Source organism: Scleropages formosus, chromosome 5, assembly GCF_900964775.1.
Source record: "Scleropages formosus chromosome 5, fSclFor1.1, whole genome shotgun sequence".
NCBI classification, from domain to species: Eukaryota; Metazoa; Chordata; class Actinopteri; order Osteoglossiformes; family Osteoglossidae; genus Scleropages; species Scleropages formosus.
Window position 1 is genome coordinate 6,440,786 of NC_041810.1, and position 26,457 is coordinate 6,467,242.

Genomic DNA, 26,457 nt, shown 5'->3' on the forward strand with positions numbered 1-26,457 from the left:
ATGGGAAGAACCATCACCGTTGTTAAGAAATTCAGGCTGCAACAAGCAACAGCCTGGAGACAAAGCAAACTCAGTTCCACTTTCCTTTGCCAAACAGAACAGCAGGGACTCCACTCCTCTATCCAAGACAGAGTCCACACCAACAGTTGATGAATAACCAGAAACACCAGTCATAAGAAGCCCAGACATTTGTACTCATCGAGAATACAAAAACAGGAATACTTCAAAAATCGGAACACATATATATCTATGATGATGCATGTATGTTGAGCAACATACATATAGTCATATGATGGCTGTGAATATTCTTTATAAATAATACTGATATTAAAATGTAAGTATTAAATTGGAATGGAATGGAATGATATTAAAATAAGTGTGTGAGTGACACAGAGACTGTGTGTATTTCACTGATGTATGGGTGAGTGACCCATTTAAAGTAGTGTATCTAGCAGTGTAAGTCACCACGGTGAATAAGGTGTGTGGGCTGATAACACTACATAGAGTTCATTAGAAGTCGCTTTGGAGAAAAGCGTCCGCTAAATAAATAAATGTAAAATAACTTTAACAGTGGAGACATTTTTGCAAAATTATACCCTAGGATAAGAAGAAAAGCATTAAAAAGATTACCGTTTCGTCGGTTTTGTAAATGATTCAAGTCAGGATTGCCTGTTTCACCGTGCTTTGCTTTAAATGTGCACTTTTTTGTGTCCACATTTTGAACATTTTTCATGTTTGTATTTTTCCTTCTGTAAAAGCCAGTTTTGTTGTTTTAAAAGTCATACTGTTCATATCGGGAGGTGCAGTGTTGCAGGGGGGCAACAACAGTGGCCCATAGTCTGTGTTTGGACATTGGTATGAATATGGCTCAGTTTGCATGGTCTTCCATTGTCAGCATTGGTTTCTTCAGGTTGCTCCAGTTTCCACTCACAGTCCTAAGACATACCACTTGCGCACACGCGCGCACACGCACACACACACACACACCATACCATCTAAAACCACTCATCCCATGCGGGGTCACAGGGAGCCGGAGCCTAATCCGGCAGCACAAGGCATAAGGCCGGAGGGGGAAGGGACAGACCCAGGACATCGCAGGGCACCCCAAGCGGGACTTGAACCCCAGACCCATGGGAGAGAAGGACCCGGTCAAACCCACTGCACCCCACATCCTCCCCCTAAGACGTATGTTTAAGGTAAATATTGCCTATAAATTGCCCATACTGTATGAATGTTTAAGTGAGTTTGTGATCGGCATCCCAGCCAGAGTGTACCCTGCCAGACAACCTTTGCTTCTCAGATTCGTACCAGACCACGGCGACCTTGCACTGGACCAGCAGTTATTGATTGAATTAGTGATATTGGTCACATTGCACGGGGGGCGCGGTGGCGCAGTGGGTTGGACCGGGTCCTGCTCTCTGGTAGGTCTGGGGTTCGAGTCCCACTTGGGGTGCCTTGCGGCGGACTGGCGTCCCGTCCTGGGTGTGTCCCCTCCCCCTCCGGCCTTACGCCCTGTGTTGCCGGGTAGGCTCCGGTTCCCCGTGACCCCATATGGGACAAGCGGTTCTGAAAATGTGTGTGTGTGTGTGGTCACATTGCTTGCAGGACAGCTGGTGGTGTAATGGTTACAGCTGCTCCCTTTGGATCTAAAGGTTGTAGTACCCTTGAACAAGGTACTTACCTGAAAATTATTCCAGTAAAAAAAAAAAAAAAAAAAAAAAAAAAAGAAATATTACCCAGCTGTATAAATGGGTAAATAATTGTAAGCTTGTGAAAACTGTAACTTTAACATTGCAAGTTGCTTTGGAAAAAAGTGTCAGCTAAATGTAATATAAATATTTTTCATATATATATTCCTCCTGAAACGCTATTTATATTTATAACTATTTATCACATCATATCTCTTACTCACACTCCCTTGCATTTGTATAGAACATACCTGTACATCCATATAATGTCTAATGACTATTTTTGTATATTGCGTACTTTTTATTTTTCTATATTTTTTATCCTTTATTCACATATTCTATCTTCTCATCTGTGTCTTGTCACTGTCATTCTGTCTGTGCTGTGGAAGTTTCTGCCACCAAGACAAATTCCTTGTATGTGTGAACATACTTGGCAATAAAGCTCGTTCTGATTCTGATTCTGAAATTGAAATTTCACTTAAATTCATTTCCATCATACACTGACAGTAGGAGCAGTTGTTGGCCTTTTACTCAGCTTGTGTTTTTAGATTCCCAAACTAAATTGACAAATGTTGATCTAATTACTCTGGTAAAATACATGTATGATGTTCCTCTCATTTTTGAGAAAAACTCTTTCTCTTTAAAAAAAAAACAAACTACTTATACCAGATTTTCCCAGTTATAAATAAGTCGGGGGTTGAAATTTTCAGAAGCTTTTCCCTAGATATAATTTTTTCAAGAGACTGTTAAGACATTGTTTCTTTTTTTTTGACAGTTTATAGGACTAAAAATTTTTTGTAGTACCAAACATCTTCAGTGTGCACCAGTTAACAATCTGCTGTCAAATCATACATCAGTGAAGCATTGTAATGAATTCTTCAGGCTCTTTGAGCACCACAGTTACACTGCTGCACATTAAACTGATTTTCTTTTCTTATTCAGTAAGTTTCCTAGTTCAGTAAATTGAATTCACACTCCCACACACTATACACAGAGTCTGTCTTGACCACCAAACCATATTCAGCCAGGGAAAGGGTACATTCATTACTCAGACACTTTTCTCTAAAGTTACTTCCAATGCTAAGCTACTTACAGTTAGAAATGGTAGAGAAGATTGATGGTGCTCGTAGCTCGGGTTGTTGATCCAGATGTCCAGGTGTTTGCTGAGCTTGGCATTCAGACTGTAAACATTTCATCGCCAGTTGAGGTGACGTCATGATGATGAAACATTTTCAGTCTGAATGATGATGTCACCTCGTTTCATCACCAGTGGAGGTGATGTCATGATGATGTCACCTCAGCTGGTGATGAAACATTTGCAGTCTGTATGCCAAGCTTGGAAAACACCTGAACATCTGACAAACTTACAGTTATTTACCTTTACACAGCTGGGGAACGTCACCGGAACAATTGAGGTTAAGTACCTTGCTCGAGGGTACTCTAGCTAGGGGTGAGATGTCAGCCTGCAGCAGTTCTACCCGGGACAGGTAATTTTGGACAGCTCTCCTCTCTGTGTTAGCTATTCATAATGGACTTGCTTACTGAAAATTTTCTTACTTTGTTATTGCATGGCAGTGGGGTGCGGTGGCGCAGTGGGTTGGACCGCAGTCCTGCTGTCCGGTGGGTCTGGGGTTCGAGTCCCGCTTGGGGTACCTTGCGACGGACTGGCGTCCCGTCCTGGGTGTGTCCCCTTCCCCCTCAGGCCTTACGCCCTGTGTTGCCGGGTAGGCTCCGGTTCCCCGTGACCCCGTACGGGACAAGCGGTTCTGAAAATGTGTGTGTGTGTTATTGCATGTAAGTAGATATTTCTTTTTTTTTTTCACAATTAAGAACTGAAAACTGATTGTTTTGCTATTCTCCATATCTTCTTCGCTCCACTATCCTTTTACAGTGCAGTCTTACCAGAATGTTGTGTTAATGTTAATTAGCTGATATGAGCACACACGTCAGTTACGATGATCCTGAGGCTAAATTCAAAGAAACCACAAGCCTCTCCTCCTCCACAATATGTCTTGGGTTCTCACTCTCATGGAGGACAAGTGACTACAAGTGGATTCACGTCTCCTCTCACTTACTCACTCAGTTTCATTAACTGTGTTGGTCCAAATACATGATACTAGTTTACTGGAGGGTAACTATATATACATTCCCACACTAAAGGTAAATTAGAGTCACCAATTAACTGAAAGACCTGTCTTTGGACTCTGGGATCTAACTGGAGCACCTGGAAGCAACATGTGCCAATGTGTACAACATGCAATCTTGACGAAATATTGAGCAGGATTAGACCCCATGTTCTGTAGGCAGCAGCAGTACCCACTGCACCACCATGCTGCCCTCTATTCCTCTCAGTATAGCCAGATCTGTACACTGTATCAATTGATGAATACAACTCAGTTTGTTTTTAACTTGTTTCTAAATTCAGCTAATACATCACTATCAATAAAAACTCATTAATAATAATAAAGACAACCCTTCACAGGCTAAGTTCAGGTAAAGCTATAAAGAATTCATTAAAAACTTGGAACCAGCTGTATCAACCACTGCATACCATCAACTTCATTCCATTTTCATCAGCTGTTCATTTTAAACAGGGTCGCTGTGGTCCTGAGCCTATCCAAGAAACATGAGTGAGGTGCACCGTTCACTTCGCCCCAGTCCATCACAAGACTTCTTTTATTTCGTATTAATGTGAAACAAGAGCCGCAACATTTGCCAGCGTTTGGAAACTTTCGGTTTGCTTTATTATTTATCGAATAAAGTCAAAAAGTACCCAAAATGATTTGCATTTAACACCATTTTTAATATCGCTTCCAAAAGAAGAGAGCTTCAGACTTTCCTTAGGGCCATTAAAAGCTAAACTGCAGAAGCTCTTCATTGTCAGTTGTTAAAAGATTCAGATCAGCTTCAATTCGCTGACGACTCCTTGTTTTAATGTTCTAGTTTATTGCACCACCCCAAAATGAAACCTATAAATTTGCCTATATTGCTCCAGTAAAAAAATACCTAGCTGTATAAATGGGTGAATAATTGTAAATTGCTTTGGGAAAAAGTTTCAGCTAAATAAATGTGTGCAAAGATTTAAAAATTACACATCATTATTACAGGGATAGTGGGGAGAGAGGCCATAAATCTTGTGGAACACCATAACCAAAGATACTGCAATGCATAAGGCAACAGTGAGCATTGTTTTTAAGCATTACGCAGAGGCACAACTATTGCCCATGCAGGGATGCTTTTTGCTGTGCAAAGGCTACCGAAGGAGTTCAGGCGATGTGTTTTACTGAAGAGAAGAACATGAATAGCTGTCCTGGGCCTTGAACCTGCAACCATTGCCTTACAGCTGCTCTTTCTCCCTATGCTGACTGCTTCATGCATCTGTAAATCTTAAAGAGATTAGATTTTGGATTACATTTTTGCATCTTTTAGATTTAGCTTTACAGTATAAATCCAATATGTACAGTATATATACAGTATGAGATGGTCCACATTCCACCATCTCATACTGTATTTCCAGATAAGGGTGTGTGTGCACTAAGAGTAAGTACATGTTGAAGGTAACATGTGGGAAGCACATCTCTTTGGACAACAGGCATCCATAATACACTGTGTTTGTGGTGCCTATCAGAATGCTGAAGACACTCCATGAAGATATGTCTTCAGGAGTGGTTTTCTCTAGGGATTCTGGACAGGAAAGTTTATTCTTTGATGCTCTTAACACTACATTTACATATATTCATTTAACTGATGCTTTTCTCCAAAGCAACTTACAATTCTAAGGTGTCTCTCACTCACACACACACACACACACACATTTTCAGAACCACTTGTCCCATACAGGGTCACAGGGAGCCAGAGCCTACCCAGCATCACAGGGCATAAGGCTGGAGGCAGAGGGGACACACCCAGGACAGGACACTCATCCGTCACAAAGTGACCCAAGCAGGACTTGAACCCCAAACCCACCAGAGAGGAGGACCCAGTCCAACCCACTGCACCACCATACCCCCTCTAAGGTTACAGCTGGGTAATTTCACTGGAGTAAACTTAAGGTAAGTACCTTGCTCAATGGTACTACATATAGCCAGAGGCAGGGATCAAACCTGTGACCTTTGGGTCCAAAGGCAGCAACTCTCACCACTACACTTTTTCACTAATATTTCTAGGAGTAACTGCAGCATCCAAAAGTGTATGACTACTTTTTTTTCTCAAAAAATGTAATTTGTGAAAATTTTGATACTTAAAGAAGAAATGTGAAAAAAAACAAAACTTTTTTTGGGGTATAACTTTTAAAGGCATTAAATAATATTCAAGTGAAAGGCAGTTCTAAGATTAGCGATGGATCGATGATGAACAGTATTTAAGGAATTATAATTCCTCTTGTCTTTCAATGACTTCAGAGTATCAGCTAGATCGTTCTTGTAAATATGACTTGGAATCCAACTTTACACATTTTCACTGTGATGTAACAACTGTAACAACACTGAAGCCTCACGTAGTGATGAAAAATCCCTGCAATGTCATAAAAATACACATTCTTTTTCATGCAACAGGCTTATTTTTCAGACCAGTGACATTTTTGTCCATTACACAGTGATTTTACTTCCCTATTTTTCTATTTTTTTCAATGGTTTGTATGAGAACTTTTTTCTAAGAAAGACATAAACTTGGTGTCTCACACCAGGAAATTCTTATATTTATTCATTCAGCTGACAGTTTTCTCCAAAGCAAGTCACAATATTAAGTTATTTACAATTATTTACCAATGTATACAACTGGGTAATCTTACTAGAGCAATTAAGGTTAAGTACCTTGCTCAACAATATGAGAGGTGGAGGTGGGCTTCACACCAGCAACCTTTGGGTCCAAAAGTAGGAGCTCTAACCAATGTGCTACCAACTTTTTTTCACCTGAGTGCTGTCAATTTTGCTGTTAGCTACATAAAATAATTAATGCCTATTTCACCCTGAAAACAATGCCAGCGTACGAGAAAGATTTAATTGGTGGTGGTTGCACTCTTTTAATTGTCTTTTAATATTGGCATCCAGTGGAGGGAGAGATTCCTTCAAGCAGATTTTATCACAGTCAGTTTCAATACTTCAATGACAAAACCAACTATATATACTCAGCCCACATATAACAGGTACCCATATTACAAAAGAATCTCTCCAATAGCCATTGAAAATACATACCCATTTTTCATACATCATATTATAATTAATTTCAATTTCATTTTTTGCCCGTTACATGAGAAAAATGAAGCAGACACTATGGTCGCACATGACACTGTCACCCCTGCATAAGTGATTTCCAGCAGCACAACCCCTGTCCCCACCTATTAGTTCAGAGGAGTCACTCAAGACAAAGAAGTTACCATGCAATGAACGCTCATTGGAGCGGTTAAACATTACAGAACGCAGATCCAGTTAAAGATGTACAGAAACTTGTACATTAAGCTACATGTGGGAATTTCTGCCAACTTTTTATCACACTTACAATCCCAGTCAGTCACAGTCATTGACTGAAATAAACGTAATATCAGAAATGAAGTAGCAGATTCAACACCATTATTTTTATTAATTCAATTAGTTGGCCCTTTTTCTACAATGCAACGGTTTTAAGCTATTTACAGTTATTTACTACTTTATACATTTGGGCTATTTTTGCTGGAGTAGTTCAGAGTAAGCGCCTTGCTCAAGGGTATTATAGGTGGAACAGGGATTAATTACGAATTACAATTTTCAAATAACCCTTATTTCTCACGGAAAAAAAATCAGTTCCCAGATGAAAAAAATCTACGCATTAATACGATATAGTAGCAATATATTTTTAAAATTTGTAAAAAAAAGATTATTATTTGTACCTTGTTCCATGTTATATTTTTATTTATTTATTAGTTATCAATAACTACTCATCCAATGCAGGGACACCTAGATACAGAGCCTGTACCAGATACTGGTACAAGACAGCATATACCCTTACGTTTGCTTAATTTAGCTCTCAGATGTTTATGACATGCAGAAATAAAGTTCACAAGATCAGGGCCTCTGTCTTTCATTCTGCAAAGCAAATGGATAATATGTAGTTAAATTATTTTTATTTGATGAGGGAGTTTAAGGCTTCCTTATGAAGGTGTAAAGGTATTCATCAGATGGTTTGTATAGTTCAGACTATGGTATTCCCCATGGTAACAAATGGCAGCAGCAGCTGGACCACTGGAAAGGCTGAGTGCCAGAAAATTGACATTTTTGAGCGGTGGTGTTTAAGGAAATTGTTGCGCGTTCTTTGGACAGCAAGAAGAACACGTCAGCCAATACTCAAGAAAACATGCTGACTTAAGAGACTGATAATGAAACTAAAACTCAGATACTTTGGCTATATAATGTGTATGCAGAACTCACTGGAAAAACTGGGAAAAATAAATAGCAGAAAGAAAAGGGGACGAAAGGAGCTACAAAGAAAAGACAAAAGAAGTAAGGGGTTTGCGATTGGAAGAATTTAGACAAGCAACTACTGACAGATAAGGCTACCATGCAAAATCCATAAGGTCACAAAGAGTCGGACTTGTTGGAATGACTAAACGAGTATTAATTTTGTTAATCTACATAACTGACCTAATAGATGTTTATAATTTATAGTTTAATATTAAAATGAATATTAACGGTCAGCCGGTAGCATAGTGGTATGAGCTGCAACCACTTCCTCTCAGAAATCTTAGACAATTAAAACTCTGATTAAGGTAAATAAACTGTAGATCACATCTGAAATACCAGATTCAGCATTATTACAGGTGGTTATGACGTATGTGACTTACAAGCACAAGGGCTTAATGACTGTGTCATTAAATTTATTATATCATGTTCAAGTCCCGATGTTCGGTTGTAATGTCTATTTATAACTGGTATTATTATACACTTAATAAATACTTAGTGTCTCAGTTAATGTGTGAGAGTCTAAAGAGCGACGACACTTCACAAAACGTTTAACTCGCAATTCCCTTCAGGTTTCTTCTATTAGAATGGCTACAAAGAAAAAAAGTGGGTGGTGCTAAAAAAAAGCCAAAGAAAATAGGCCAGTCTGACAATATAATAGTGTACTGTATTTCTAATATTTGAACATGAATGTTGCATTACATTTGGGAAAAATATAACAAAGCCCTGCTACACAACAAAGTAATCATACCTATCAGTAGTTGATAGCATATCCTTATGGTTAATATAGTGTAACGGGATTGTCAATTTACAAGGTCAAAATACGTAGTCAGAACAGAATCCCACCGTAAATCAAGGCCTTCGTGTATTCATTCACTTAGCTGGGAAAATTGTTGAAATACAATGTAAAGTGCTCAACTAATTCCATTTATTTACGTATTTAAACAGCAGGTTAATTAGGGGCCAAATCCTAATCTGTTTTACATGAAAAGGAAAATATTTCTGTCTTTGTTATAGAAGCAAGTTCATCTTTTTTCGTAACTACCGTTTGCATGTACACAGGAGCGCACACACACACACACACACACACACACACACACACACACACACACACACTTCAACAACCTTGCAGTATAAGCAAGTGATTTCTACCTGTTAATAGCTATTCAGATAATATAAAAACTACAGTGCCATTAAAAATACAATTACAGCATCATTCTTACTCCAATGGCATCACATTCAGTTGGCCCCGTTCTCTGCAGCCAATGACAGTACTAAAATGAAATCTACAGTTGTGAAAAAAGTTTATGTGCCCTTTGGAATGATCTACATTTCTACATGAATGACTCTGCATCTCATTAGACTTTCATTTAAGTCACACTCATAATACTAATGTATATATATATATATATATATATATATATATATATATAATACTACTACCACTACTAATAATAATAATGATGATGATGATGATAATAATAATAATACATTTTTATTAATAATACAATCTCGCATAACAAATAAACACACTTTACATTGCCACATCTTCTTTGAGCAAATGATATAGTCATTTGGTCACTGGAAAAAAATTATGTGGACCCTAATATTTAGTAGCTAGTGGAACTTCCATGATTACCAATTACCTCAATACTTTCTATAGCTGCTCATTAGACCCGTGAAGCAGTTAGCAGAAGTTTTGACTCATCTAACATACAAAACTGTTTAAGTTCATGTATATTTTTGGGATATCTTGCTTGAACGGCTTCTTTCAGACCACACCATGGAGTCCCATTTCAATGGGACCCAGGTCAGGATTCTGACTTGGCGCAATACAGATTTTCTGTCTGAGTCACTGTTGTTTACTCCTTTACCCCTGTGTTTTGGATCATTGCCCTGTTGCATGACCCAACTTCCCCCGCATGCCCCTCTACCCCCAGTTTTACTCAAAACATAACACTGCGTACATTTCCCAAAGAATTCAACTTCTGTCTAATCTGTCCACCCAACATTATTCCGGTCGTGCTGTAGTCTTTGGCAAATGGAATTTTTTCCATTTGTAAACTTTATTTACTAATTGTGGAGCAATGGAGACCTAAATGTTTGAAAGCCCATTTGTGACAATTCCGAGACTTCGGAAGTCCTCCGAAATCTGTTTTGATCTGTCTCGCTGTCTTGCTCTGCAACAGAATTCTGTTGTGAAGAGCAGTTAATCGAAATTGTGCTGTTTTTTTTTATTTGCAAGGGAAGGCCAAACCCACACCTGTATTGATTGGAACCCATCACTCGTTGATTGGAATATTACCCACCAATTACCCTTGAGGTTCAGTAAAGATACGACAATTTAAAACACCATGTGCGGTGTTTGTTAAATAAGACTGTATTTATTAGGGTTAGATGAAGATCAGTTCACATTTTAGGAGTCATTCATGCAGAAATTCTGTTAATTCCAATTGTATGTAATTAAAACAAAGTAGATAACTGGACTAAACTGCCTGCAGTGTAATAATAACATGCTGTTGTAAATGTCTAAGTTCTTCCAATGACAAATGTCTCTGGATCCATACAGATCTTTAATATTTCACCCTAGACTACACTATACCATCCAAGATCTTTTCATTCATATTTTGAAGTCCTTTGCATTTTTGCTGTGCTTTTTGAGTGAAGGAATGTGTTGCTATTCCTGTTTGAAAGGTCTCATATTTTTGGAAGTCATGATTATTTATTGTGATTCTTTATTATTGATTGTCCCGATTTTTGATTACATTAGAAGTATAGCAGCAAAAGTAAACGCACTGTAATGTACAGTAAGTCAGCGGTTAGAAGTGTTAGGTTACATTGTATGTAACCACTATATCACTAGGTAAGTTACCAAATTTCAACAATGTGAACCATTTTTTAAAATGTATTCAAATTTATTCTACTTATCTTACTAGTTGTTTGGGAAGGATTATGCATCAACCACCACTGCGATGCATCATCGCTGTCAACTGTATATTACAATATTTCACCATTAACAATGACAGTTGACAGCATACGTTTTTTTAATCTTTGTTTCTGAGTATGTTCCACAGATAATTTTATGTTTCTTAATATATAATTGACAAATTAACATTAAATATAAAATATGCCATATTACAATATTTATAATAAGGTCATAAATAGTTATAATATGATGCCCAGAAGCCAGAGCTACTTCTGCAGAATGAAAATGTACAGATTTAGACTCCACCATGGGAATGCGTTTGAGAGTCACAAGCTCCACCTAATTATGCGCTGTGTATGACTGACAGACTTTATCACATTCATGGACTATACCTACAGCACGAGCCTATTCATACGCACGCCAGCACCACATACAATACGGCACTACAGGCTGTGTGATTTGTCACATCCTCAAGCATCTTCAGAAGTTTAACATATTCTGCACAAATCATGCAGCAGGAATATAACATCTGGATTAAACACAATTACGAATCAGCAATAATTTGCGTCCGCATATTTTGTTCAACATAAATCAAAATCTATTTAATATATGGTAAGATCAATATAAAAGCTTAAAACTGTTCACAGAGATGCGCTTCTGTTCGGAACTCTGTTTCACTGAACTGTTTTTTTTCCCCCCTCACAGTCACATGGAATAAACAACAGCAAAATGTAAAACACTCTTTGAGCCAGCTGAAATTCCATAGGAAACCCAAGGAGCAAACATACAAGAGGGCTGCATTAATGTAGAAGCAAAAATAAGCTTAAAAGTAACCTTAGAGAAAACATTATATAACTCCTGATCATCACTGGCCGCACATTTTTCGTACTTGAACAGCTTGCTTTCGGAAACATAATTAATAGCAGCTTCGGTGTATTTTTCTCTAATTATGGCTTAAGCACTGAAAACCTGCAGTATCACTGAATCACTAACAATGTAGTTGCTTCATTGTTTAAAGGCTTCCGTAATACATGTCTCACTGTAGCCACATGCTGCAGACACGCACACGCAATCTTTGTCAAACGGAAACTCCACGCACATACATGCAAACATGCACACACAGACACAAACATGCATGAACGAGGTTTTCTTGAACCGTTACGAAACTAACCGTTTATGAATCCAAAATCTCATTTTTGCCACTGCCAGTTACAGAATTTGTGAGCGATTTCCTTTTTTTTTTTTTCCTCGGTCCCTCTCATCATTGCGAGAGGCTTCCCTCGATCCCGGCTGCCTTAAACAGCTTGGAAAGGCACGGAACACCCAGCAGTGCGGGAGGCACGAGAGAATGAGAGCAATGGATGGATGCAGGGGGGCGGGGGGGAGGGTGGGTGGGTGGGTGGGGGGGGTGCAGCACAAATGAAAAGTAGCAGAGAGAGCTTACCTTATGTTGTGCGTCTCATTGTCACAGGCCTGAAGGAATGAAAGGAAACAAAATGAACGGATGAGAAGGTTTCCCCCAGAGGCTCGGCGATCCAGCTTCGAGGAGCACGTCACACGCCGGCTGCGAACACACCTACATCTGCATCGGCTCTGAGTCAGGGAGCACAACTGACAGATGAAGCGGGAGAAGGAAACCGCAGCACGCTGCAGGAGACCACGACACCCCAGGGCCCATGGGTTTCCATGAGTGACCAGGCTCTCCCGCCACTCCAAGCGACAGAAGGGGGGGAGGAGGGAGAGAGTAACAGGTGACCTGATCTGTTGAGTTTTGGCTTTCGGGAGACGGCACCGCAAGTGTCTGCTCTGAGCTGGGCTCTGCTTTAGCGAGAGAGAGAGAGACACGTGAGACAGGATCCTCACACTCCTCTCCTTCTCATGCATTATGCACGAAGCTTGGATTACGCAATAGGAATTCATATGTTCACTCAGATCAAGTGTGTGGTGCCAAACGGAGACGGTGATGGATCTGAATGCAATGATCATTTTGCGAGGACCATCTGGTGGCTGCAGTCGTGAGTCAAAAGAGAGCCCCAGCGTTTCGGATGGAACGGAAAGATCCCCCGGTAGCTGTACGACTCCACTGATGCTCGCTCCCTTGCTGAGATACGGAATATATTGCATGGAAGCTGCAGAGGATTCAGAAACAAAGATGCCTCATTTGTTCCCCTCTGAAGAGCAAGAAGTCATTCCCTGTGACACAAGCAATATCTCACACTCAGCAAAGTGCGGTAGCAGGAGAGGAGGAAGGCTGTAAATGACTGCAGGAGCAGCCAGAGCAGCGTGGAGTCTTAATTCACACATTCATCTCAGGAGGATCACCTCAGTACGATCGCAAGAAATGCCAGATGATTGCATGAGTGACTAAAACGACCTGTTTTCATGTAAAATTTACCCATGCAAAACAGAAGGTGAAGTCTTTTACCTACTTCAGCCAATCACTTTCTTCCTACAACTTACGTAAACTCTTGAACTCTTAGATATGCAAGCGACAACTGAATATAATGTATAGTTCTGTCAGATTTATTTTCTTTCCTAATGGAATAATGCTAAATACATTTAGATGGCATGCTACTAATTAAAAAAAGGTCACGAACAGTTGCTTTCAGTAACTGCATGGCCTTGTCAAGGTTATGATGATCTGGAGCCCATCCCTGAATTACTTAGACAGGAGGGCTACAGCCTGGACAAGACAGCCGTCCAACACAGGATACTCACACATGTATACCCTCCCTCACTCTCTCTGAACAACTGAGTGTCAACAACCATTTGGTGCATGTCTTTGGGAGGAAACCAGAGCACTCAGAGGAAACTCACACATACACAGAGAGAAAACGCCAACTCCACACAGACCGAGCTGGATTCAGACCTGCGTCTGAACAGCCCAGGTGCTCTGAGGCTCTACAGCTCCACAGCTCTACATGCTGCACCACCATACCACCTGATCATAAATGGTTCAGAAGAGCAATTAGTACTGTAACAGGAATAGGAATAAAATTCCAAACAGTTAATATGAATTAGTACTGCTGTAGATAGTGTAGTTAGTACTGAAGTATCAGTCATTTCCTTGTAAAGACAATTTTACTTTTGCTACGAAGAATATGATGAGCATTGCTGATCCGAATATAATATACTTAACAAAACAAGCTTTGTACAAGGAAGTTTTATTTTTTTTGTGTAATGGGTTCCAACACCTGTTTGGTGTTCTGCACTGACTTTATTCATTTTAGTTGTGGATTTGATTGTTCATACAGATGCCTAGAAACTGTTTAGGCAAACAGTATTCCGGCTTACCTCCTTCTGCGTAGCAAAGAAGTTAAAAGATTGTGTGTGGTTGTCATGGAAACTGATCATGCTGAAATATACACAATTAGATTATGTCATTACTTTGCTTAAAAAGCAAATACAAACCCATACATACACCTATTAATGTGAAGAACCCTGTTTAAATGCTTCCAGACTTATTTCAGAATTAGATACCTCCAAGACAGGGTGTGAAATCTTCCTATACCTTCTATGCCAACCTATTTGCTTTCTTTTTACCCTACGTTTCACATAACTGGTAACATGGCAGAATTCAGGATAGGCAGTGCTGACTGGAGGAATGGAAGCTGATACCACGAGAAGCCCTGTCACGTCTCCAGGTGATTTGATTCCAAGAGCCAGTTAGGATACATGCACACACACACACACGCACACACACAGACAGTCTGAAACTGCTTGTCCCAAGTGGGATCACGGCGAACTGGAACCGGAGCCTAAGCCAGCAACACAGGGCACGGGGCTGGAGGGGGAGGGGACACAACCAAGATGGGACGCCAGTCCATCGCAAGGCACCCCAAGCAGGACTCAAACCCCAGACCCGCCAGAGGATGGGACCCGGCCAAGCCTGCCATGCCGCCATGCCGCCATGCCACCGCGCCCCCCCGCCCCAGTTAGGATACACTAACTAAAACCCTCCCTCCAGCATGTTATGAATACACCTTAGATTCAAGATTCACAATCAGGTATAGGATTCAACGTCAATTCAGAATGAGCAACTTTACTCTCAATGCTATTGAGATGCCCCTCTGTCACTGTCATATCCTCAGGTGGAAAAATATAAGGACCCAGCAGATGGATTCCTTGTCAGAGAATATTTGCTCCACATGTCACAAAGGGTCAAGTTATGGATTTTTGAAAACTTTGAAGATTTTGTAGTTAAATTTTTCCTCTATAGATCTCGTTTTGAGAATCCTGCTTGCTACAGACTGAACGTGAGCTCTATTTATACGCCAAACTACAAACTGGCAGCTGAGTTAACTGAGACAGAATAAAGAGAGAAAAATAGAGTGGGACAACCTTCTTCCAATTTTCTTCCACCATATTTATAGCTCATGTCTGAAGTTCCTGAGTGTTGGTGATTAATAACAAGGTGGCCGTAATGAATCTTGCACGTTTATGGAATGAATCAGTCAACAACTGGGACTGAATAGGAGTTATTGGAGCCAAAGCGTCTTTCTTTTTATTCAGATGAATTTCATTTAGTGCAGCTCAAAATTAATAAAAAATATTTCAAAGTAAGTTCCATGATTCTTGACTTCCACAGAGGCCACAGGGACCACCCAGACCATGATGCTTTTTACCCTAGAGGCTGCACCCTGGACTGTCTGAGAACTTTGTCAAGAGCCAGGAGTACCATCATTACACTCTTCTGTCTTGTATAGAAATATTCACCAGAGGACCCTTTGCCAGAGTCTTAGGAAGCTCCCAACACACCTGAGACTGGTCTGAGAGATAAAGGTAAAATAGATTAGTAGCAAGGAAATGGCCTGCAGGTGGTGGTTGGCTCAATGTGAGAACAAGAGGTTGGAGAGTTCACCTTCTGATAGAAGCAGAAATGCAAAAAAAAATTAGGTTTTGTTGGGAGATCCAGTGTGGTTGGTGTAGGTGGATGCTGAGAACTTGATGGAGATGGAATAGACTTTGAAAAACATGGCATAATCATGAGCTGTAAGAAGAAGGGCAGAGAAGGAAAGAAAAAGTTGTGAAGAGTTTGTGTGGATTGTTGTCTTTAGACTGTAGTTTGTTCTGGAAGAAAATAGTTTTTGCTGAGGAACGGCAGAGTGCAGGGATACAAGGAACTCCGTATAAATTGCTCAGTCAGTGAGACTTTCTAATTTCCGTCATTGCTGTTCAGCAGTTTGGTTCTCTTGGCACTGAGTAGATCTGATAATCATGGGTGGATCTTGGGCTCTCTGGTCTGGAAGTTAGAAGACAGAGAGAGTCCAAAGAGGAGGATAGGCATTAAAGGAAGTCACTGGCTGTGTCATCTGTGGACAGCTCTGAGAAATGTGCAATGGATGGAAGGGAGGTTAGTACATCTGAGGAAAGTGAAGAGTGTGAATGAGATATTAAGTTACAAGAGAACGTGACAGAGGGTGTAGAGGCAGAAGGTGGGTTAGATATGGTGATGGAAGGCTGAATGGAGACTTAAAAAATGGTCAAAAACATGAAGCGGAGTCATGGCCAGGACAGGAAGACTACCATTTCTGGGGAAAATAAGGTCAAGATGATTGTCTGCCTTGTGAGTAGAGGGCACTGAGATACAGAGATGTCTAAGCAGTGTAGCAATGACAGTAAGCTACTTGCAAGAATGACATCAACGTGTAAGATGAAGTCGCCCACCAGTACACTGTCTTCCACATGGAGGGAATTCAAGAAAATATCAAGGTCAGTCAAAGAAGCAGCAAGAAGAGCTGAGACAGCAATAGAAAATGACCTCAGAAAGTGAACTTCTAAGTAACTAGGTCTAAAGTACATTAGTCTGTTTAAGACAATAATTACAATAAACTCTGTAACTTTTCATGTTTCACCTATTAAACTGACCATCTCCAATGCACTTTGGGACACCTGTCGACCCACAGATCCTCCACCACAAATCAAAGTGGATGACCCCAGATTTCCCCAGCATTCTAAGTGATGGGAAGGTCATTTGTACTAATGGAAGGGTTAGAGGGGTCCAGTCCCAGGACATTACAGACAACATATTCTATCCCTGCTTATTAACATATGTAGATCATATTTGTACACAAGTGGCAAGACAGCAGTCTAAGTGTGATTCTACCAGAGTAGCACCCATACTTCATACTACTATATACCATCTACCACTGACAGCTGGTAGTGTAGCGATTAGAACTGCTGATCTGGACCCAAAATGTTGCAGGTTTGAATCCCACCTCCAACTACAACTACAACACCCTTGAGCAAGGTAGTCACCCTACATTGTTCCAATAAAATTGCTGACATAGATAAAGGGGTAAATAACTGCGCTGAGCTCAACATTGTAAGTTGCATTGGTGAAAAGTGTCATCTAAATGAATACATACATACTAAGTACAAGAATTGCAGATGTAGTGCTTAGAAGAAGTACTCTGCACTTTTCTTTTCGGTCTTTGAAGAGGCAGTCGGTTTCTTATTGAATCTTATCGCGGTGCAATCTGATCTCGATGCCATTTCGGTGTAATGTGAGTAGGAGAGAGATATTGCAGTGGGTTACAGTCTCTGACTGTGGGTAGCTTTCACACAGCACATTGTTCTCAGCTGACCCTTAAATGTATGCAATTAGCTTAGCTTAGGGGTCATTAATTGAATCTAATTATAGTGCAGTGGTAGGTGGGTTTGGAACTGGCAAAGTAGGCAAAGTGTCATGTACTTTGCTGAAGTCACTTTATGTGGACACATTAACGAACGTGGCAGGAATAATTCTAACAGCTGTCCTGAATATTTCCTGCTTTGTTTTGTGAGACGGTTGCCCATCCATACCTTCATCTCTCACAACGCTGCAGTGATTTGCCGTCATTCAATTGACCTCTTGGGTTCAGCTTGTCCAGGTGCTCGATGGGTTCTGTTGCTGCATCATATACTGTGTGGTGCTTAAACTTTGCAGAAGGAAAGTCCTCTGTCGTGTGTTTATAATAGTTGGTGGAGCCCTTTATGGAGCGAGGGGCACTCTGGTGACATATTTACCCTAAAAACAGTCTACGCAACATCTATTATATAACCCCATTATGTACCTTTGAGTGCTTGTTTTTATTAATGGCTACATAGCCCACCTGTCACACTTTGTCAACAGCTGTTCTGCCATGTAATCATACACATTTATTCTCGAGAGGTGCTGCGGATAACGCTTTGTTTTCATGCCGATAAACATGTTCGCGCTCAAATACCGTCTCAGTCACACACATGCGCTCTTCTCGCCGCCCACCCTCCTGCCCACGCACGTCCGCCCACGCACACCACACACAATTCAGCAAGGCTTGCCTACACTTTGTTAATTACAGCCTTTGGATGTTCCTTCTCTTTTTAACAGATCTTTCATTTGTGCATCTGTTCACTTTCACAACTATTGGAAGGGAAACAAAGCACAGACCGAGATCATCTCTTTAGTGTGATCGGATTGAGACGTGAAGAAATACAGTGCCATGTCCTGTACGGATGAAACAGATAATCAGAACAATGAGACCTAACATTCTTCAATACATGGCAAGTCCGGTTAAAGCACTAATTCTTTAATGACCGCAATGTATTTATTGAAGCATTCTTGTAGCAGGGATAAGCAAACAGGTGGGGGGGGTTGCCTGGCATTTATACAGATGGGCACACCTTACTGAAGGGTATTACAGACGGCGCAGTGATTCAAACCTGGGTGAGACTGCAAAGCAATAGCTTAATTGTACAAATGCACAACATTTCGTAAACCTAAAGAAGCATTGATCTCATCTTTTGCTGTCGAGGTCTTATTTGTCATTTAAAAATAATTGATGGACAGAGTTAAAGTTATATGTTACTGTACAGCCCACTGAAATATTCCTGGAGTGGTAGTGCAATGTTTTTTTTTCATTTTTACTGAGTTCATCGTTTGTGCTCTCGGTCTTTTGATGCAAATTTGTCGTAAGTTCAACCATTGTTGTAAAAGGTAATAAAAATGTAACATTTAGAATGGGATGTAATGAGCTGCACTTATTACATAAGCATTGCTCTTGTATAACATTGAAGAATACTATGTAATATACAGCAGTTTAACAGTCATACTAATAGTCAAAAAAATGCTTTTGTGAGTTACAACAGACACAAGGATTTCAGTGTGATAAAGCCCGATACGTGATCCATGTCAGCACTGCAACCTTTGGGATTTCAAGAAAAAGTTGTGTCATCAGTGTTGCCTTGGTGATGTGCAGCCAGGCCCCTAATCTCTATTGACCTGTTATTGAGATATTTAGATGCACATGTACTTGTCACATGGACACACAAAATACAGCATGAGACTTGAGTCGAAAACCTCTCCTTCTGCTGGTGTAATGCTCTGCTGTATTGTTCTCAGATATATACTGTTTTGGAGAAAAGCATCTTTTAAATGCATAAATGCAAAATATCATACAGGGATACACTGGTATATACGTAGAATATGAGTTTTTGAAACGCTATGAAAACCATCTGAGTTATTTCAGAGTTAATTCTGCAGTATTAGGACATAGCAGTAAACTCTGTCACATGCAACTAATAAGTGTGACCCAAGATTAATATTGCACTTACAGGCTAATTATTAATAATTATTATTGCTATTATTTTTCAGAACTTTGGCTCAGAATGAATGTTTTTTAATTGTGGACAAATGTTTACGTCTTATGACAAAACGCTAGAAACACAATTAAAACTAATCACGTACTAACCCTAAGGTTTGTGTCCATGTCCTATGAATACTATTTCCTATCACACTGGCTGCAAAATCTATTCATGTAACTGACACTTTTCCCCAAAACCACAATATGATACTTACAGAAATTTACTCATTTATACAGCTGGGTAATTTTACTGGAGCACTTTAAGGTAAGTACCTTACTCAAGGCTACGACAGCTGGAGGTGGGATTTGAACCTGACGCCTTCAGGTCCAAAGACAGCAGCTCTAAGCACTACACTTCCAGCCATCCCTTTACTACTACCAGCTATATAACTTCTATTTTCACTTCCTCTTGTAATGTGTGTCTGCTAAAATGGTGGTATCAAACAACCAGACCTCGCCTTGAGAATTGTGTCTAATAATCTAAAGTTGTTTGTCTCTTGTGAAATATGCTCTCAGTTTATCCTCAGTTGTACTTCAGAGAAAGATGTCTACTAATTCAATAAACACATAACTGAATAAATACAGTAGATAAATGTATCCACATGTTGAGCAGTGCTCATTTGTTTCTGACTCGCCGCTTCCTCACTGGTGTATGAATGAGTGACTCACTGCAAATAGTGTACTATAGTGCATCTAGCAGTGTAAGTCACCTTGGGTGAAAAGGTGTGGGCTGATACTACTACACAGTGTTCACTGGAAGTGGCTCTGGAGAAAAATGTCTGCTAAATGGATAACTGTAAAATGTAACATCATCACCACAACTTTCTATTTAATGTCTTGTTCTGCTTTACACAGGGAGACAATGTCACATTTCTCCTGCATATCAAGCGGCACAATGTTGCAGAGAATGAACAGTGATTTTGAGAAAGTATTAAAAAGTGTTTCACCTTAAAGACCATCTGCATGTCTCTTTTTGCCACTGAAGACACAGTAAAACTGACCAAAAGCAAGTGATTCATCACATAGTTTTCTTTTTTTTTTTTTTTTTTCTGCTTCTGGTTACTATCAATCTGCAAACAAAAGGTATAACCTAGAGCTCTTCTTATTCACTGGGGAGTTTTACTTTTATTTGTCGGATGCTTTTCTCCAAAGCAACTTCCAGTGAGCTCTATGTAGTGTTATCAGCCCACACTCCTTATTCACCGCGGTGACTTACACTGCTAGATATACTACTTTCAATGGGTCACTCATCCATACATCAGTGGAACACACACATTCTCTCTGTCACTCACACACTATGGGTGAACCTGAACAGCATGTCTTTGGACTGTGGGAGGAAACCAGAGCACCCAGAGGAAACCCAGACAGACATGGGTAGAACATGCAAACTCCACACAGGCAGAGCAGGGATCGAACCCACGCCCTCTCACTCCATCCCGTGAGACAGCAGCACTACTTGCTGTGGCACCATGCCACCCAGGCTTTCTGGAAGTACAGTAATACAGTCTTTTTAGATAAAGATACAGAAATAAATGTGAAAAATGTTATGAGAAACCTCTCCACAAAGATGCCCCCCCCATGACAGTACCACATGACATTCTTCTTCCAACTAACGACAGCAAGTGGAAATGCGGCAAATTTTGCTCCACTAAATAAATAAGTACAGTAACACACAGTAAATGCATTACTGTAATGCGATCTTTATTACCTAAAAATTGCAAATCTCATCTGCGGCTGGCCAGCTGTAGCTATGGTTCTAGGAGGTTAAGATGACACGAAGACCAAAATAGTAAACAGATTCAAGATGAAACCAATGCAACAGAGAAAAATATGTGCGCAAAATAACATCCAAACTATTCTTATATGCACCAGTAGTTAGTGACTGAATAATAGATTCACTTTTATATTTAAATTTATTCATTTAGCAGACACTTTCCTTTAAAGTGGTGTTTAGCCGACCCTTTACAAGAGAACAACATAATGCATACATGGACACATAAAAAGCGAGTCTTTGAACCATAAACGCTAAGTTTGTTTTTAAAATATTTAGTAAATTGTAATTGCTAACAAGCTGCAACAACTAGCACATGTACTACAGTTGGTCTTACTTCTGGAATTTAGCAAAATATTTTTTACAGCGATGGACATGAGATGTGAAATGAAGCTGCCGGAAGGAATAGAGAGAGATCACTTACCGTGTTGATACTCCGGGGCAGTGAGATGGATCTGTATGGATACTTGGGGTATGGGTCAGTCCATCCAAGGGTACAGCTTGGGGAGGTCGCCTGTTTCAGGGACATATGGGCTGCCTTTGGACTGACCATCATATCTCTTTTCTCCTCTAGTGTAGTCTCCCTCTTGCCCTCGTGAGGACATCTAGTCTCCAAGTCATTCTCCCTCCTCACGCTGTCGATGTCTGTCTCCAGGTAGGCCCTCCTTGCAGTCTCTTGAATACTTTGCTCTTCTCCAGTCTTCCTCATGACTTGGTGAGGCCAGATGTCTTGCTGCTGTAGAGTCTCAGTCCACTATAAAGGCCTGCTCATTCAGGGGGAGTGAGAACGTCAACTGGGCTTCAATCCTCTGCCGCATCAGAGCCGATGTGACAGATTTGTCCTGGGCAGAGGTCAGGCTGCGCTCTGAGTCACATGTCAAAGCCCATGCTGGCCCTACCTCTCACTCCACACCCTCTCCATCCTAGTGTTGAAGGACATTTTCCAGACACGTTCGCTGTTTCCTCTGGGAACTAATCAGAGATTCCACCTTGAAACTGGGATGAAGATGTTTTGTAATAAGGATCATTTCCCAAAAGATCAAGGACAAGAAGAGTCTTAGGATACCTATATGGTTCTGTCCTCTGCACTCTATTACAGTGCCTGCAAACAACTACTCAGAGTGACTCAAGACTGTTCTGCTCTGTCCAAGGTGTGAAATTGTGTTGCCCTAACACAAAAGGCTTCATAAAGCCTCACACCATCCCACAATTTATACTGACTCAAGGAAGCCCACAGTGTCTCGCACTGTCTGACACCACCAAAAATCCTCTCTGCTATCCAATAGTCCTACACTATTCATAACACTCCTTCATACTGACTCCAGAATGTTCCATGCAAACATACCTTTCCACCTCGCTGATGTATTTTGTGATCATCCAGTTGTTACTGCTGGTGTATAGTAATATGGGGTAATGGTAGGGTAAGTGCTACTAAACTATACTCCAGGCTGCTACGCTCCTCCACATCTGCCCACTTGGTGGTACCACGCACGAAAGGGAAAGCAGAGAAGTTCTCGGGTCTGGAACCATTGTAGTGGAACGACCTCCCCCTCCCACTCAGAACTGCTGAATCTCTGTCCACATTTAAAAAGGGTCTTAAAACTCACCTCTTCCAGACTCACTTCGCCCATCGTCTCTTAAGTTTAGGTAAGGTATAAGTGTTCATGATCATGCTCTTATCATTCCTTTACAGAGCCACTCCTGCAATGTAATGTAAATGTTTTTATGTATCTCAAAAAAAAAAAAAAAAAGGAGGAAGGTGATCAGGAATCGTTGATATTCTGGTGAAGTTTTATGCAGCTACTTGTGTGATGAACATTGATTCATATGGTGAAGGAAACTAATTGTACTTAAGAGTCACACATCTGCAGCTATGTCTCTTTCTCCTAATGTAATGCACAAATTGTATTTTCACTGAGATGTACGTCGCTTTGGACAAAAGCGTCTGCTAAATGAATACATGTAAATGTAAATGTTAGTGCCATCAAGTTCAATTTGACTGCATGCAATCACTTGCAACCACTTGCATGGTTTCCACGGTAGGAGAGACTATGGTGGAGGTTTTCCATTCTTCCATGAATTTTATTTGACTGTGGGAAGAAATGCAAACAGAACTAGGAAACTCCACACAAACTTAGTCGGATTCTAACGTATGTCTGAACGTACAGCCCAGGCGCTGTAAGGCACCAGTGTTATGTACTATCTAGCAAGATACTGAAACGTATAACCTGGCATGGTGTGTATTTAATGTACCTGCCCTTTTACAGTGCTTTACAGCAATGAAGTATATAATAGCCCACGATGCAAGACGTTTATCACCGTTAACACTCGATATAGCAAAACTGCATCCTGCAATGAATGGCACTCACAGGGTACTGGATATTCTCAGATAGCCAGTTCTTGGCACGTGTAGGAAGCCGAACTTTAACGCCACGGAATGAGTTTTTTTCAGATCAAGCTTTAGGACAATTTAACAGATTAAATAAAATTGTCACCCGCTGACTAGAATTGGGTTATATAATAGCACTGATGATGTGATGCTGCGTAGGCAGATCAGAGAATTGGGGGGGGGGGGGGGGGGATGTTGTTCTGAAGCAAACAATCATACTCCAAGCCAAGATGGAGATGTTCTGGAAAGTCTCTTGGTGTGTGCGTTGTAAGTATTTCATAAAAAAAAAAAAAAGAAAAAAATGAAAGACAAAATTATCAAACAGAAAACGAGCCTTGATAAACAAACAATATTTTTTTATACTATAGGATGAGTATGGGAAGCAAGCAATTAAAGAAAAAAAAAATGTTTAGTATTGTTCTGCAATGTCATTGAAAAACACATTTAGTCCAGTTGAATATACTGGAAATGAGATCATGTACTGTATGTACAACGTGTGAATTTACTGCATTGAGGAGCAGTCAGCACTACAATACTCTCCCACCCACACAGAACGTGTTGTTGGTTTTTCATTCAGTGGAACAAATGGGGCTGGACTACGTAACCATTCCAAGTTTTGACTGGCCATTAGCTCTCAAGGGCCACCCTAATCTGTATATCTACTGCGAGCTCAAAAACCAGTTGTGGATTTCAGACTGATTCATGCTTCCTGGGACTTGCTCCAAAAACCACCTGCAGATCCTGACGTAATTGATTTGCAAAGCTGCAGAGATGCTGAGAACGTTGCCGTGACTCACATCCTCCATTAAATTCTTGGGGAGTTGAGGGTAACCTCTGGAAAACATGGCTTTATTCTACAGACACCATAACACTTATTGTATACTTACAAATTACATTTACATTTGTTCATTTAGCAGACGCTTTTCTCCAAAGCCACTTACATCTCAAAGAAATGTATTTATTTATTTATTTAAATATTTCTATATCATCATGATATATTATTTATCTATAAATAATTTTTTTTTATTTAAATATTTTTGGTTCATGGGGGGCGCAGTGGGTTGGACCAGGTCCTGCTCTCCAGTGGGTCTGGGGTTCGAGTCCCGCTTGGGGTGCCTTGCGACGGACTGGCGTCCCGTCCTGGGTGTGTCCCCTCCCCCTCCGGCCTTACGCCCTGTGTTGCCGGGTAGGCTCCGGTTCCCTGCTACCCTGTATGGGACAAACGGTTCTGAAAATGTGTGTGTGTGTGTATTTTTGGTTTATCAGTGATTAAGAAAAATAGACCATCAAAACCCTTCCCTCCCATAAATCCTCTGGTATTTGTAACTTGTGTTTGCAGGAAGACCTGAAAATAACAGGGGCAGCTTGCACGACTGCGAACCTCCCACACAGATCTCGGTTTCTCCTGCACTGTTCAGCTCATGTGCAACATGGCAGTCCCCCCCCCCCCCCAGCCCCAACCCGCCCACGCCCCTCTACCCCCCACCGTACTACGGCAGCACTGGAACTGTGCTTCAGGGATAAGTGCTGAAAAAGCCCTTGATATAAAAGTAACTGTAACAGCCTTGTGCGCGATGGATGTATATTTCTACTGAGGAATAGTCAATAAGTAGGCACATACTGGATGTTCCCATTCTGCTCTGTCAGTTAAGTAAACAGTGGACATGCAGCTTCATAAATGGGGGAAAAAAACACATTAAAAATGAATTGCTGGGAGACAAAGATTCCTTTGTACTTTCTATAAAGTGCTGTGTGATGTGCAGAACCAGCTCTGGTGAAATGTATCTCAGTCCATAGCAGTCCTCCAACGTAAAAACAAATACTACTGTAGACTAATACACGTTCCTACAGATACAGACAATATGCTAGTTTTCACAGCAGGCATGTTACTCTGCTGTTTGTTATGTTCACACCCCAGCAGAATATTCTACAGCCTTAGTAGGTGCTAACTGATGGGTAACAATAATTCGTGGTGCATTTAAAGCTGCTTCCCACCGGTAGGGCAGATATCAGTCTTTTGTTTTTTTTTTTTTGAAGGGGTTAGGCTGACGGTCACTGGTTTATTTAAGAGTAGCCAAAAACACAAAATAAACAGAAAGACATAATAAAAAGCATGAATACAGAGCCACAGAAAGTTTTTGCCTTGCTTTCTGGTTTCTTCTGTGATTGAAAAATTTACACTGAATTTCAGGTCTTCACTGGATAAAGGGCACTTGACTGAGCAACTAAGACCTTTTTACTCAATTTATTTATTGAACAAAGTTATCTAACACCAAGTTGCAATGTGTTAAAAAGTCATTACCGTTATACTTAAATGGTTGTGCCACCTTTAGCTGTAATGACTGCGCACTCTTCCATGCAGAAATGCTTAAAATCAGGACCATTGGTAGGTTTTTGAGCATGAACAGCTTGTTTCAGGGTCTACCACAGTATCTCTACTAGGTTATGTCTGGACATTGACTAGGCCAGTTAAATTGAATGTCACTTCATTTCAGCACTTCTGACGTGGACATACTTTTGTGTTTTGGATCATGTCCTGCTGCAAGACCTAACTTTGCTTCCACTTTCCTACAGATAATTGACTAGATATCCTCAGCAAGAGCTTCCTGACAGAACAGAATTAATGGTTTCTTCAATTATTGCAAGTTG

The 26,457-nt window shown here is 40.5% G+C and overlaps 1 protein-coding gene across 6 annotated transcripts in view; it reads right to left on the minus strand.

The window, feature by feature from the left end:
- LOC108930782 (brain-enriched guanylate kinase-associated protein-like) overlaps positions 1 to 13,077 on the minus strand; it is a 37,762-nt gene extending 24,685 nt beyond the window's left edge. For 2 of the 6 annotated variants that reach the window (XM_029252562.1, XM_029252558.1), the window contains exon 1: positions 12,217 to 12,386. In XM_029252562.1, the coding sequence (XP_029108395.1) occupies positions 12,217 to 12,239 (23 nt within the window). In that variant the 5' untranslated portion in view covers positions 12,240 to 12,386. Of the gene's footprint in view, positions 1 to 12,216; positions 12,387 to 12,489 lie in introns of those variants that run through there. The other 4 variants (XM_029252561.1, XM_029252559.1, XM_029252556.1 and 1 more) reach the window with 4 other exon arrangements.
- Positions 13,078 to 26,457: the final 13,380 nt, after the last annotated feature.